We start from the raw sequence: 15083 nt of genomic DNA, 5'->3' as shown, positions 1-15083 counted from the left end.
AAACGATTATTGCACACCGCTAATTTGCGACTCAATGACTCAACAGGGCATCCATTTTACATAAACGGATACATTAGACTTGTCCGCTTTGGGCGCTCTAATTGATATAATTTGCGGAAATTTGGTACGTTTTTAATGCGGAGTTATGTGTAAACTTGGTGTTTCAATTTGCTCTCAGTCACAGACTTTCGATAACCTCTGACAAAACTTAGAGGTTCTGAACTGGAAGCCTGCTTACAACAGTGAGTAAAATCGTGTATGTTAACATTTACACGTAATACATCCTGTTAAAACCGGCTGAGAAAGTGCATAGTGAAAGCACGTTTATACGTTTTGAAATCAAAATCGAAAAAAAATGGAGTTGGTCCCGAGATAAAGCTTCCGAAGAAGCTATTGCGGACTGCGCGCTTATTCGGGATTTCAACGCAAATGCACAGCCGCGCACAATCCTTTTACCGAGCACGTTGTCAAGCGCTCCCAAGCGCGAGAAGGGCTGTCGGCATGTTCCTCGCGGGTCCTCGTAATCAGCGTTGAAGGCTGCTACGCAGCCTAGCGGTGTGTAAGACATGTAGGACCGGGCCTGCAACATGCGCAAGACATAATATAACGGGTGTTTCAGCAACTTATTAAAGGGTCACGCTAGACAGTTGAAGGAAAACCCGCCCTGGTTTGGGGATTAAATCCGGGACCAAAGCCTTTCCGGAGCGGTCGTTCTGCCAACATGAGCATACCAGTAGGCCAGCAAACTACAGTATTGTCGATTAATTTGGCCTCGCTCTGCGATCTGCTGGCCTCCTGGTTAGCTCAGATGGCAGAGCGATTCTCCCAGAACGGCATTAAGGCGTTAGTCCCGGGTTCGTTTCCCGAACTAGGGCGAATTTTTCTACAACTGCGAAGCAATCTTTATGAGAACCCCGCATGCGTTTCCTTCGTGGCTTTGATCTACGGTCGGGTGAATGACAAATTTCCCTTTCAAGCTACAAATTATTTGCTAGTATTCTTAAACACATTTTAATTAATTAGGCAGGAAAGAGGTATATATTAATAGATGAATTTAGGGCCTAAATGTCGCAAAACGCCTCGCTGCACAGCGCTGGCAATGCTCACCTTTGTCTCGAGGCTGTACTCATTCTCGTAGGTCAGCACGTCGCTGTGTTTCCTCGAAAGCACGGCGGACGACACAGTATCGTACTCGACGTTTCCCTCCCAACTGCACACCTGAAAGTGGGACACTTCCGTGGCAAGATCATATTGTCACGCGCACGTTGTTTTACACATTTGGCCGGTGATTGATCTCACCGAACTGTCACTGCTGTCATGTTTATCACACCCAGGCAAGGTGAGCGTGTCGTACCGGAACACTCTTGAGCGTTGTCATTTTGATAGCTATAGCACCGCCGGCGATAGTATTGCAGGGCGCAGTAGATTGCTTAAGTACGATGACGATGGATGTACAAATAGCGGGCAGAATCGAGCAGTGCGATTCGATTCTGTACAATCGCAGACCGTGCTCGCCATTACCGTCATCCCACGTGGGTTACCCTGAATCCGGGGTACAAGCCCGCCTCTGTCCTTTCCATTCATTTTTTCGGCTACAGCTTTCGTCTGAGCACCGTCACTATGGCCACCGTGCGCTGGTATGGGGGCGTTACTATGGATGGATGGATGGATGCTATGAGCGTCCCCTTTCGAACGGGGTGGTGGGTTGCGCCACCAAGCTCTTGCTATTAGATTGCCTAATGTCCTACATATGCTAAAGAAGAAAAAGAAAGAAAAGGAACAAAAAGCCCACGATGAATTACCATAACCAAACTTTCTGAAGCCTTATCGTGAACTTTGTTTTTTTACGCCTCCATTGTTTGTCGTTTCGCTACTTTACTTCCACCAATCTTCCAATCGCCTCTTACCGATTTCTACTGCGGATGTGTTTACTTTCCCCTGCTCTCGCTGAACTGAAGGTCTTCAAGGAGACCAGAGGTGCCTAAATCGACCGCTGGGCAGATGTCTCCACATTCTAATAAAACAAGCTCCGTCGTTTCCCTAGCTTTGCCGCAGCAAGCACATGTTCTTTCTTGTTGTATCTCGATTTATAAGTGCGTGTTCTAAGGCATCCTGATCTCGCTTCGAAAAGTAAGGAGCTTCTCTTTTAGTTATCATAAATTGTTTCTTTCCTGATTTCGTTTCTTCGTCTTAAGTAGTTACTCATAGCAGGTTTCTTTTACATTGCCGCCACCCATGAGGTTATCTCAGCCTCTCTGATTTACCACTTGACGTTCTTTGTCGCGATGTCGCTTACCATACAGGTCGTATACTTGCTGGTAAGCTTCCTCGTTCTTTTCCTCCACTGTGAATCAATGTTTTTCCTGTACAGATACCTGAACACTCTCCCAGCCCATTTACTTTCTTCCATATTCCTCAGCCGTTCTTCATACTCAATTTTAATCTGAGCTTCCCTCACTCCAAAACTTGTCCAGCCCATATCACCCTGCAAAGCTTCATTTGTAGTCTCCCCGTGAGCGCCCAATGCGAGGAGACCCACTGACCTTTGGTTCCCATCGAGTCCTGATTGTACTCCTGATTTCAAGCAAACAACCGCATTTCGAAAAGTAAGTCCTGGAACCATTGCACCTTTCCACATACTCCGGAGCCTCTCGTACCTATTGTATCCCCATAGCACTCTGTGTTTCATGATAGCCGCATTTCTCTTCCTCTTTACTGTTATTCTTTTTTCCTGTGTTTCCATATATCTGTTGCGTTCATTTATCGTATACCAAGGCATTTATATACTTTCACGCGAAGTATTTCCTGGCCCTGTATTGACACTGTCTGTCCCCTGCTTTCATTGAATACCATATTATTTTTCAACGCTAAATTTCAGACCTCATTCCCGCTTTCCTGTCTACAGATATCAGCCAGACGTTGCAAATAACTTTGCTTGTTAGCTAGCAACACAATGTCGTCCGCATAAAATAAACCTGGAAGCTGCTGCTCTACTACTGTACCCGCCTGTTTGTACGATAGATCAAACCCAGCATTAATTCCCTCTAGCGCCCTTTCCATCCTCAACATGTACATCATAAACAGCAGTGGGGATAAAGGGCATCCCTGCCTCAGTTCTTTGTTGATATGAACGTTGTCCTTGCTCCTCATCCCTTCCCATTTAAAGCAAACGGTATTTTCTAGGTAAATCTCTTTCAAAAGCTATATACAATCGTCACCTAAGCCTTTTCCTTCTAGGATATCCCACAAAATGTTGCGGTCTACGTTGTCATGCGCTCCTGTAATGTCTAAAAAGGACACATATAATGGTTTCCTTTCTACTCTGCATATTTCAATACACTGAGTAAGGACAAATAAGTTATCATCCAGACGCCTACCTATTCTGAAGCCATTCTGAAGTTCTCCCAAAATGTTATTATTCTCGGTCTATGCTTGAAGCTTTAATTTGATTGCCTGCATTGCTAGCCTGTATGTTCCCGATGTAATGGTGAACGGTCTACACGAGTGAATTCTATCTTTCTCCCCCTTTATAAATTAAATTCATTCTACTTTGACGCCAACTGTCTGGTATTCGCCTATCTTATGAGGTTTTTTCCACTGTTTTCACCATAGATTCCTTACTTCTTGGTCCCAGTTCATTAATCAGCCTAACGGGAACCTCGTATAGCCCCGTGGCTGTGCGCTTAGGAAGTTTCTCTTCGGCTTTCTTCCAGTTGAAATTTTTCAGCTCCAGCTCCTTTTCCATCTGGTTCTCTACTAGTCCTTGTCGCCGCGCGCCACCTACCAGGCGAGTTGTGCACATTGTGTATGCCGTGCGCGCCGCGCGTATACGTGTCGGAGGCGCGAGAGCGACAGCTGCTGCCGGCACTTCGCAGTTTTAGGGAATAGAAAACGTCGCTAGCATTTTTCAGCATAGCGTAATCGTATTACTGTCGCCGTGCCAACTTTATGCGCACTACCCGATTTGCGCAGCGCATGATAAAATTGCGCTGCGTGGATTAGTTAGCCAATGACATGGTTCTACCACATCATGACTGTCCTGCTATACGCTTAAATAGCCTAGTAAGTGCTTCACACAGAGCATGCTTGTGCGAGTTCACGACCTGTACGCGGATGACCGTGTTCGCAACTACTGAAAGCCAGTAGACACTGCATTTCATCTTTCCCACACATGTTTCGAAATTGCACGAGGCACATCAGTAGCAAGGCTGGGCAATTAGTCGATAAACATTTAGCGTAATCTATTTGCGCTCCATTTGGAATTGCTATATTTTAAAGCGTTGGTTGAGTCACTATAGAAAAGTGAGGCAAGCTTATCTATGAACTTATTTTGCGTGAAATTGTGTGTACGATTTATAACCGACAGAAATTATATGCTCGCGGGAATGTACCCGCAAATACATGGCATCGACGTGCGCTGACAGGAATAGGACATGTACCACGCTTTCACATAGCACTGAACGCAGGCACACTCGCTCTCCGATTTATTTGCGACCATGGTTTGCAAGCACACAAATAGTCGCATTAGCGCGATAATGTTTCATGCCACCGCATGAAACAGTTAGTTTACGCAATTACTGACAGCTTGGTGATTTTAAAAAGACAGCTCGTGTGGTTTGACGTCGAAATTTACAGCACAACGTCAAAAATATGCGTTGGAGCTGAAGCTGACAGCTGTGCCCGACATCTATATAATCCATCTGCGCAGTCAATAATCGTTGCTTTAAAAATGATTTTTGGCGTTTTCCTACGCTTGTCGCAATAGTATGCGTCGAGGGCTCAAGAACAATGATCAATGAATGGTTTTTTTCTTCACAAAAGCAGCGATGACAGCAGGAAAACTTCAGCCAGGAATTCAAGAGAGAAGTGAAAGAAAACCGCTATCGCTCGGCCATTTCTGCATGCGAAGTAGCACGTTCGTCACGTGACGGCAATTTTGTCTAAGGAAGCCTATGCCACAAGTAGTAGTCGAAAGGCTTCGAGTACTCCAATAAGTGAGGAAAGTCGGCACCATATAAACTAAGCGCAAACGAAAAAGAAAAGGTAATCGGGAATAGAACGAGAAAATGCGTGCCAAGTTGCCCAGTTCTCTAATCTAACAAGAATACTTTACTATTCTGCAGTGAGTGCCAAAAGTATCAAACGACCATTGAGCGTTATTCGTGTTATCTCGCGCGCTTCGTATGCACAAATTTACAAAGTTGGGACGTAAACTCGCGCTTTCCACTATATATACAGCAGAAGCCAAGCGGAATTCGCAAATGCGCGGTTAACGTGCTGAGGTTAGATATTTAGCTGTACAATGTACTTCCGAGCTTTATTTTGTCCGTTATCAACCAGCTGCTGTGAGAATCGTATGAGCAGAGGGTGCGAGTGGCAAAAAAAAAAAAGTAGAAAGAAAGAAGTCTGATGCCACCTGTAATAAAAGAAAAAAGAACACACTTGAATAGGAAGCGCCCGGCAGCTTCAAAATTCAAATTCACGTGCCCACCCTCGCTCCGATTATAAATCAGACCGTAGCGGGTGAGTATGGGTTACGTTTGACCACCTGAAGTTCTTCAGCGTGCACACCCGAACGAAATGCGGCCGCCGAGGCTGGGATCCAACCCGCGACCTCAGCAGCCACAGGACTACCGCGGCGGGTATACTCGGCATCTTCCAAAATGGCGTTGCGTAGAAACTACGCGAGGGTAGAAAAGCCCAGCGCGCATGGGCGGACGAGGTCTGGCGATCACAGCGGACAGCACGGCGCAGTGTATATGTATGAAACACAGAGAACAGTGTGTCTGGAACGCAAAAGACTCGACGAAGCAAGTAAAATCAGCAGACAGAGCCATAAAACACACACACACACACACACACACACACACACACACACACACACACACACACACACACACACACACACACACACACACAGCAAGAGTGGGAACGCGATGAAGCGGCAGCAGGTATGACTCCTGAGCAGTAAAGGGCGCAACGGATTGTGGAATACGCGCAAGACAGAACAGCTGGTCATTCCCAACATAACTGATGTTCACGTTAACAGCTAAAGGTTTTCACAGACCCGAGGAATTTCCTTTAAGACGTAGCGTTGTGCTCTCCAGCCATGACTGTGCTATGCCTGTAGTTTTCCGTAGTTGCTATATACCTCACCTTAAAAAAAAAAAAAAGAACGCCAGTCGATACGTAACCCCTGTGTCGTCAGCTTTCCGTTGTCAAATCTTCTACGCGGCTCGTACAGCGCTGCACTCCTAGCCATTGCGCGCCGTCATTGCACGCAGCTCCGGTAATTTAGTCGCGTACCTGCGCGTAGTTGACTCGCTCCTCGTCGATGCAGCTGTCGTCCAGGTCCGACTGCCTTGGAGGGAGAGAGAACTTGAGCACCGCCAGATTAGCTGCCACGCACACGCCGGCTAGGTGGCGGTGAATGCGCACCAACTGGTTGGTCAGCTCCGCTATCTGCCTCTGCACGGTGGGCCCGAAAAGAATCAAAATGTGCGGAGCAGCACTGTAACTTCATTCGGATAGCGTTTAGAACAGCGTTTATTATCCAGTTATTTGAGTTTTTGGCTGCATGAAGGTGTAAAGAACCGCACTTGATAAAGCAACTGTCTATCAACTTAGGAGGTTCTTTCTTTTTTGAATTTGAAAGCTCACGGCCTTCTCTAAGAAAGGCACACATGATGCATATAATGATCATCCTGTGTAATGGAAACTTAATCAGCATCTTCATTTGAACGTGAGAAGCAAAGAAATAAAGACAGAACGCATTTGTAATTGACTAGGTTAGCTACAAGTCTGCCACATTGTTATGGGAAGTTAACCCGAATTGCAGAGACTTATATGTGCACATTCCTTCCGTTTGTTAGTTTTTGAAAACGGACATACGCGAGGCTCTTGGTGAAAGCTGGGAGGAAGTACCCTCTATGGCAAACTTGACCGCGATAAGTCTGTATCACGCATGTCCAGGCGCATGCAGAATTTTCCAGAATATTTTGGTCACAGTCAAGCCACGTTCCCCACAGTTTGAAGCCGAAAAATGAACAATTTTATTGCTTGTATGTAAGGTTTATGCAGCGTTGATATCAGGTAGAGCTGCTTGGCGTGAATACGAAGATTCTTTCTTTGCACCTACGGTGACATTTCTGTTTCTCTTCTTCAGAACTCGCGCACACAACACACGCGACCAAGCCCGACCATATCGTAACATCGTCACCTTCTCGAGTCGCTCCCGAAGCCGGAACTCAAGAAGAACATAGCCGCACAGAGCACGCATCTTACACGCTGCGTTTTCCAGCTGCTCATCACAGCAAAACACCCGCGTTATTTCAACTTACTTCGCACAAATGTGCGCCCGTTAACACATGCATCCTTCTCGTCCAACTCCACCAAGAAGCTAAGCGAGAATGCAGCTGACCGTGCGTTAGAAAGCCTCATCTGTCAATGGGTTATAGCCAAACAAAAGTATACCCTTCCGTTGCCATGCAAGCTTGTTCCGCCGATACATCTGAGAAATTCTGAATTATATGTCATGATTAAGCGCCAATTAAGCCCGAACGTTTGTCAACTCAGCACACGGTGACAGCGCTATAAGCTAAAACACATTTCTATATGAAATGTTTCCAAATCCTGGGCAATATATTTTTCTTCGAGAACTCTTTTGTAACCGCAGGTTCAGCAGACGAAAAATAATGCGCACCGCCATGTAAAGGCATGTACTATCATATGAACTACTATCAAGTCATGTGATCGCGAGCGCTCAGGACGCTCGTATGACGTCACGTCATGCCTTCGTTTTCCCTCTGAACGAATGAAAACTAAGTGGCTGTTTGGCTGCACAAGGCGTAGGAATTGTCTGTAACGCGCTATTAAATATAATATTTCTCGCGAATAAACTAGCAGATATAATTCTCTCTCTATTGCCATGAATCCACAAGATGTCGATTAGACGACCATAAATGTAAAAAAGAAAATTAGCTTGCCAAGAAGATGGAGCTGTCGATCATCCTCATGCGGCTTGACGGAAAGGTGACTCGGCACGGCTTGGAAGGACCGATGTGGTGGGTAATAAACACGATTACGTCCACGTGTCTGCAGATAAGATAAACATTGCAAGCTAACTTTTGTTTCCGTTACCCGGCGCCCTAAACACGTAATAAAAAAATCGAACACTTACGGCGCAAACCGATTTAGGATAGGTTGATCGTCGGTGCGGGGCATTCCCAAGACGACCAGCGGTCTTACAGTGCTCATATTATTCTGAAATTAGCAAGGTTTACATCTACGTGTTAATGCAAAGTACACAGCCCTAACAATATCGTACTTTTGCTGGAGAAAAAGAAATAAGCGAATAACACTTAAATAAGGGTGGAATCGTGCGACATTGCAGAATCACGATGTAAATTACTGTGAATCACAGTTCAAGATAGTCTTCGAGCCGCAAGTCTTGCGCAGGTTTTGTTCGTATACAGTAACGGTATCCACGCGCGAGCCTAACTCTAATGAGATTCCCCGCTTCCTTCGAAGCAGGAAATGATAATCGAAAGTGGCTGGCGCACCAGTGCCCGGATGGACGCCTCGGCGCGTTGAAGGGCGCTGAAGTTGAGTGGCAGGAAAGCGACGCCGTGCAGCGCATAGTCGCGACACCACGAAGCCACCGAACGGGCGAAGCGGCCCGGGTAGAGGTGGTCTTTCGCCCACGGAACCGTGAAGCCCACGTCGTCGAACGCGCCCGCCAGACGAGAACTCACGTCGCGCTTGCTCAGCTCCACGAAGTCGCGAAACGAGGCGCCTGCAGCACGGCGACCGTTTAACACCAGCGAGTACTCGCCGGAACACGAGGGAAAGAAGAAAGAAAGGGGGGTCAAGGAGAAGACAACAAGTTTTACTTTTAATAAAAAGAAAGAAAGAAAGCCCCCTGTTCACGGAAAATGGAAGGAAAGCGTTGATGTCAAGTTGGGATTGTGGAGTTGACAGAAACGGATGAGGCTTTGACGGGAGACCCCTAGAGATAAGGTTCGGTCTTTTCACTAACACGATGACTTCGACACCCGCCAGTCGAATGTGAATTAGCAAGGACTTCTCGCAAGGCCACAGTATACGGGTTTGATAAATTTCCATTTTTTTTTTGTATTTCGGCGTAACCACCAAAATGTTTGAAGTCGCAAAGTAATCAGTTGAGTGATTTTATAAGAGAAATCCTAATATTTACAGGTCGAGGAGGACAATCGAGTGAACTGGTTCGACATTCATTTAGCTTGCACCACTAAAGGAACGTATGTGCACACTAGAGAGAAGTGCACGGACGGGCGCTGGACCTGCGTGCCTCTCTCTCTATCTCGTGTACTTAAACTAACAGTGAAAGTTTCGTTCAAAGCATTCATTCATACCTGCCGCGTAATCCTGACTTGTCTGCTAAACCCAAGCTTTATTGTATAAGTTGTGAAAAGGAGATATCATTGTCAATAGATGTCAATGTTTAGACACGCGTGCCTTTCTCATGGCCCATACAAAAAGAATGAAAGTATTTATTTTTGCCGAGGCGGAAGAAAAAGCGCAGTAATGTGAATGGGTGGCGACCCGCCTTTTTTCTTTTTTATATCCTGTTGTTCACTGTTTTCCGGCCTAAGTATGAGCAGCTCTCCCGACATCGAGCTTCAGTACGAGCCCGTCTGTTCACACTATGCTGCGGCGGTTTTTTCATTGCCACCCCCGCAGAGACAACCCTTCAGCAGGGCGGTCCGACAGGCTGGCGCAGCGCATTCAGCAGGATCCATTCATTTTTGGCCAATAGTGATAGCACGCGAAAGTTGACGCTCCTCTTCGTGCTTACCAGGCCCGTCTGTTTGTACTATCCTTTTGCTGACATCTGCGCAGCTGGCTCCCTTGCATTAACATCACGAAAAGCTTAGTTTAGTTTATTTTTAGAAATTATTTGTGCTTGCAAGCGAACAATAACAAAAAAGTGTTGCAGGATAACTTTTCACTGTTGTACTTGCGGTGGATCCGCTTTCTGATGCCATGTTTCTTCATAGAATTTCAAGCAGAAATTGCAGAAGTACAGCGTTCGAGACTGCAAACCGTTGATGGATCTCGGAGACCAGTGAATGCGTCGGTGGAGTCGACGCTTGACGGCCACTGCATCGAAATTCATCCGCTTCCGTTGCTTCAGCCAATCAAGCCACACTCCTTAGGGATTGCCTCCGCGGGAATGGTGAACAGATAGGGCTTCTGCAGTCCCTTGTATGACTCACGAGTGCCCACTTTCTATTTTTCCAAGATTATTAACTCTGGTAATGCACTTTCACGTACCATCCCTGGGCATGACGTGGTCTGTGGTCCTGTCGTAAAAGACATGCTGGTATACCGTGAGGCTGCAAGCTCGTTGCGGAAGCTGAATAGGGCTCGGAGGCTTCTCAGACAAGATGCAGATCAAAAATCCTGAGCAATGTAGAGATCACATGAGAAATTTCACAATAAAATACGCACAGTTTATTAATCACATACAAAGTGGACAATAAACAACAAAAGTAACGATATCTTAACATATTACCTATTGAGAACACTCGCACGTAATACTCAATAACGTATTATGCTTTGTTAGTTTCATCGGAAAACTGTCACACTTCTTGTGCAATATTGAGCAAAATTTGGTATTGGGGAATGCTCTTTAACGTTTAACTTGCCGGACATGTCTCGCTCTATTAGTGGCGAAAGATATTGTGCGGAATTATCCGCAAGTCCGCTGCTATAAATGAAGTATGGGTAAATTAAAGCATCCCCTGCTGTACTTGGCGAATGGCTTGGTACCGTTAAATCAATAGGAATGTTTGAAGCATATGAATTGGACGTCATTTTTGTGTGTGTGCGTGCGTGTGAGCGTGGGCACACACACACACGCACACACACACACAGTGCAGATATTCGTTCACCCAGCTTAGCAGCACGCAAAGAATCGCTGCTCTACCCATCAGTCGCCCCTTCCTCCAAGCACCACAAATATGTGCCGTTTCAGGCCGCAACCACGCGCACACAAGCAACGTACACACGTTTTCATAAGTTCTGCAAGAGGTGCAATATTTACTGCTCGTGCTTCCTGAGCAACCGTCGAATTGCCTATATCTCACCGCCATGCAGAGGAGCCTGTCCCATGCGTCCTTCGCGGTGCGGATGTGTCGAACCTGGGCGAGAGATGTACCGTGACACAATGTAGCTGGGTTTAAGGAATGCGTGACAGCCGAAGCGGCTACTTGGCTTCATCTAACATATTTCCTGCAGTATTAATGGGAAACCAAGCTCTAGGACAAATACGTCAGTTCTTAAAAGCGCCATGCACGCTCAGAAGTTCTTAGCAATTCTTAGCAGTTCGGCCACCTGTTAAAAGCGGTTATCGGTGCTTTAGGTGCGCTGAAGATTGACGCAGTGAGTACGGTCAGCGTCGGTTCCCGGCCTGATTTTACGGCCAGAGGCTTAAAAAGGCCAAACAGTGTGAGCCAGCAGAAAATGACAACTTTGACAAAACAAATAATTTATGGGGGAAGGCAATGCGTGAAGTAGGCTTTAAACGTAGCTATACATTTTTAGTCTATCATTTTCTTCAAGCAGCGTGGCGCCTAAGGGAAATTTTCTTCAAGAGACGCAATTCTCAAAGCATGGTCACAAAAACTAGCGGACGTGCAGGTACGCCAAGAACCAATCGCGCGATAGCCGAGTGGTTTGGTGCTCGCAGGTATGGTTTTGTGACACTGGGCATGAGCTCGCTGGTTTCGGTTACAGCGTAAGTCTTAGGTCTTTCACGCGTACGTAAATGATTAGTTTACCGACAGTCCCGCATTTAATTACGTCACTGTATGTGCCCCCCGGAAATTTTGAAGGGAAAAACTATAATTGAATTCTGGGGTTGTACATGTCACACCCACGATCTGATTATGATGCCCGCCGTAGTGGGGTGACTCCGGAATAATTTTGACCATCTGGGATTCCTTAACTTGCACCCAATGCACGGTACACGGGCGTTTTTGCACTTCGCGCCCATCTGAATCCTGGCCACGGGATCCAGTCCCGTGGCCGGGATTCGATCAGGCGACCTCGCACTTTGCAGCGCAATCACGCCGGGTCGAATGCCACCACGGCTTGTCGAATGGCAAAACTAAACGAAATGTTCAGAATTTTCGCATATGACTTATCTTGCCGACAATATGGCAACGGGACAAATGTATGTATACCTTCCGGTGACAGCTTTGCAGTAGTGACCTTGTGTTCTTTATCTGAAACAAAGCAATACTAAATCAATATCAGGTTTAATGGCGAGTTATATGAATTGGCATGTTTTTTGCCGCAAGTTAAAACACACACAAAAGTAAAACACATACAAGACAACACGGGCGGCACTTCTAACTGATTTATTTTGGGCGACGACTCAGGAATATATATACACATACGTGCATGCGCAGGCTGTTCACGAACCTACGTTATCCAGCGGTCAGACAATTTCGTTTCCGATTTGTAGAGCAAAATAGATGTATCGGTAATGTAACTTGAACCTTTCTTTTTTAAATAATAAGCTTCCATTAGCTCACGTGCTGTTTGATTTCTGCTTGTGCCAAGAATTTTAATCTCAGAAAAACGTGGTTGGCACATGCAGACCTTGCAGTGCGCTGGCAAATGTGCCACGCCATCTTTCATTAGATTTTGTTCGCGTTCCCTGGCTTGTTCATTTATGCAGCGTCCAGACTGTCCTATGTAGGACTTGCCGTGCTCAAAGGCAGTTTCGTACACCGCCCCCGTGGCGCATTTCCCGTAGGACGCGCCATGTTTCTTGCCACAGCCTAGCAAACCGGTCTCCTCGCGGGTGGTTCTCGAATAGAGTCGAAACAGTTTGACGGGGGCAGAAACGGCAATGGGTACGCCGTACCAGCCTGCCACCTTTGAGGTTATGGGAGACCTTATGAACATAAGGAATCACTGCAGGTCTTACATGGGGCGTCCCACGGCAAATGCGCCACGGGGGTGGTGTACGAAATTTCCCTTGAGTGCGGCAACTTCTACACAGGACCGTTTGGGCGCTGCATAAATGAACGAGCCATGGAACACGAACTAAATCTAATGAAAGATGGCGCGGCACATTTGCCAGCGCACTGCAAGGCCTGCATGTGCAAAGCACGTTTTTCTGAGATTAAAATTCATGGCAGAAGCAGAAATCAAACAGCACGTCAGCTAATGGAAGCCTATTATATACCCCGGTTGTCTTCTATGTGTCTCCCTTTTGTGTGTGTTTTAACTTGCGGCAAAAACATGTCTTTTAGCAAGCACCAACTAGGCCAACAAGCAGTTCTGTTGCAACATATCTATATGAATAGCAAGCAGCAGTCGAGCGGCTGGAATTACAGGTACAAGAAGGTCGTCATATGGCTAATACATGTGATTGTCTGTACAGAATAAAGAATGGCCATAGGAATCTGGGTTAAAATATACAATATTCAAATAGTATTGCACGACGCAATTTAGAGTAAATGGGCGACTGCTGCATTAAACGGTCCTATAACTATTTTGTGCGCGTGACGTACGAACAACGGCACTGTATGGGCTGACCGTGTAACGCCGAAGCCAACTCGACCAGTCGGGAGCTGGAATGCTTCAAGGAAACACACGCGTTGCGACCTGCATCGTACTCCACGTGGAACGCAGCCACGCAGGCTTTGGCTCCGAGTAGGTCCACGATATGCCGGGCCTGCGCGGGAGCAGGTAAAATACGATTAATTTTCACACCTGTTTGCCGCACTGTCAAGGACGAGATTGAGCTGGAAGCGACGTCGTAACATATATGAGTGAGATGTCGCTTAACAACGAGCAAAAATTATGGGGTTTTACGTGTCGAAACCATTTTCTGATTATGAGGCATGCCGTAGTGGAGGACTCCGGAAATTTCGACCACCTGGGGTTCTTTAACGTGCACCTAAATGTAAGTACACGAGTGTTTTCGCATTTCGCCCCCATCGAAATGCGGCCGCCGTGGCCGGGATGCGATCCCACGACCTCGTGCTCAGCAGACAAACAACATTGCTACTGAACAACCACGGCGGGTCACTTAACAACAGCGCCTCTCTAAAGTATGCTACATTGCTATCACATACAGCGCGACGATGAGTAACCGACGCCTCCGTCGAAAATTATTGTGAAGCCAGGAGATTTTTGTGAAGCCAGGAGTCAGGAGACATGGATTTTCTGGGTCCGCGCGTGAACACCACAGGTACAGTCATCGCCAGCCTGCTTTTTAAGTGGCAGGACAAAAGCATCTTCTAGCCCATTCCATCCAATACCTGTGAATTTCCTTATCTAATCGGTTTGTCTAATACTCCGCCGTAATGGATTATGCTTCCTCTCTCTTAGCGCTCATTCTATTACTCAGTTTGACCACTGGTTATCTGTTCGACGCATTATATGACTTAAAGAGCTCCCCTGACCTCAACTATATAGAGTCCCAGGTACCTGCGTTTTCGCTATTATCCATACTTCCGTTTAGATCATCATCATCATCATCATCATCATCATCATCCTGGTTACGCCCACTGCAGGGCAAAGGCCTCTCCCAAACTTCTCCAACAACCCCGGTCATGTACTAATTGTGGCCATGCCGTCCCTGCAAACTTCTTAATCTCATCCGCCCACCTAACTTTCTGCCGCCCCCTGCTACGCTTCCCTTCCCTTGGAATCCAGTCCGTAACCCTTAATGACCATCGGTTATCTTTCCTCCTCATTACATGTCCTGCCCATGCCCATTTCTTTTTCTTGATTTCAACTAAGATGTCATTAACTCGTGTTTGTTCCCTCACCCAATCTGCTCTTTTCTTATCCCTTAACGTTACACCTATCATTCTTCTTTCCATAGCTCGATGCGTCGTCCTCAATTTGAGTCGAACCCTTTTCGTAAGCCTCCAGGTTTCTGCCCCGTAGGTGAGTACTGGTAAGACACAGCTATTATATACTTTTCTCTTGAGGGATAATGGCAACCTGCTGTTCATGATCCGAGAATGCCTGCCAAACGAACCCCAGCCCATTCTTATTCTTCTGATTATTTCTGT

General features: G+C 46.4%; 1 protein-coding gene across 1 annotated transcript in view; it reads right to left on the bottom strand.

The window, feature by feature from the left end:
• The window catches only part of LOC142585839 (uncharacterized), an 85850-nt gene that overhangs the window by 16676 nt on the left and 54091 nt on the right, over positions 1-15083 (bottom strand). The window contains exons 34-43 of the mRNA XM_075696874.1: positions 13594-13732; positions 12228-12269; positions 11130-11183; positions 10315-10443; positions 8562-8794; positions 8180-8262; positions 7986-8094; positions 6307-6468; positions 1108-1218; positions 457-580 (exon numbers count right to left, since the gene is read on the bottom strand). Of these exons, the coding sequence (XP_075552989.1) occupies positions 457-580; positions 1108-1218; positions 6307-6468; positions 7986-8094; positions 8180-8262; positions 8562-8794; positions 10315-10443; positions 11130-11183; positions 12228-12269; positions 13594-13732 (1186 nt within the window). The remainder of the gene's footprint in view (positions 1-456; positions 581-1107; positions 1219-6306; positions 6469-7985; positions 8095-8179; positions 8263-8561; positions 8795-10314; positions 10444-11129; positions 11184-12227; positions 12270-13593; positions 13733-15083) is intronic.

Source organism: Dermacentor variabilis, chromosome 6 (genome assembly GCF_050947875.1).
Source record: "Dermacentor variabilis isolate Ectoservices chromosome 6, ASM5094787v1, whole genome shotgun sequence".
Lineage (NCBI taxonomy): Eukaryota > Metazoa > Arthropoda > Arachnida > Ixodida > Ixodidae > Dermacentor > Dermacentor variabilis.
This window is presented reverse-complemented; position numbering and strand designations above follow the sequence as displayed.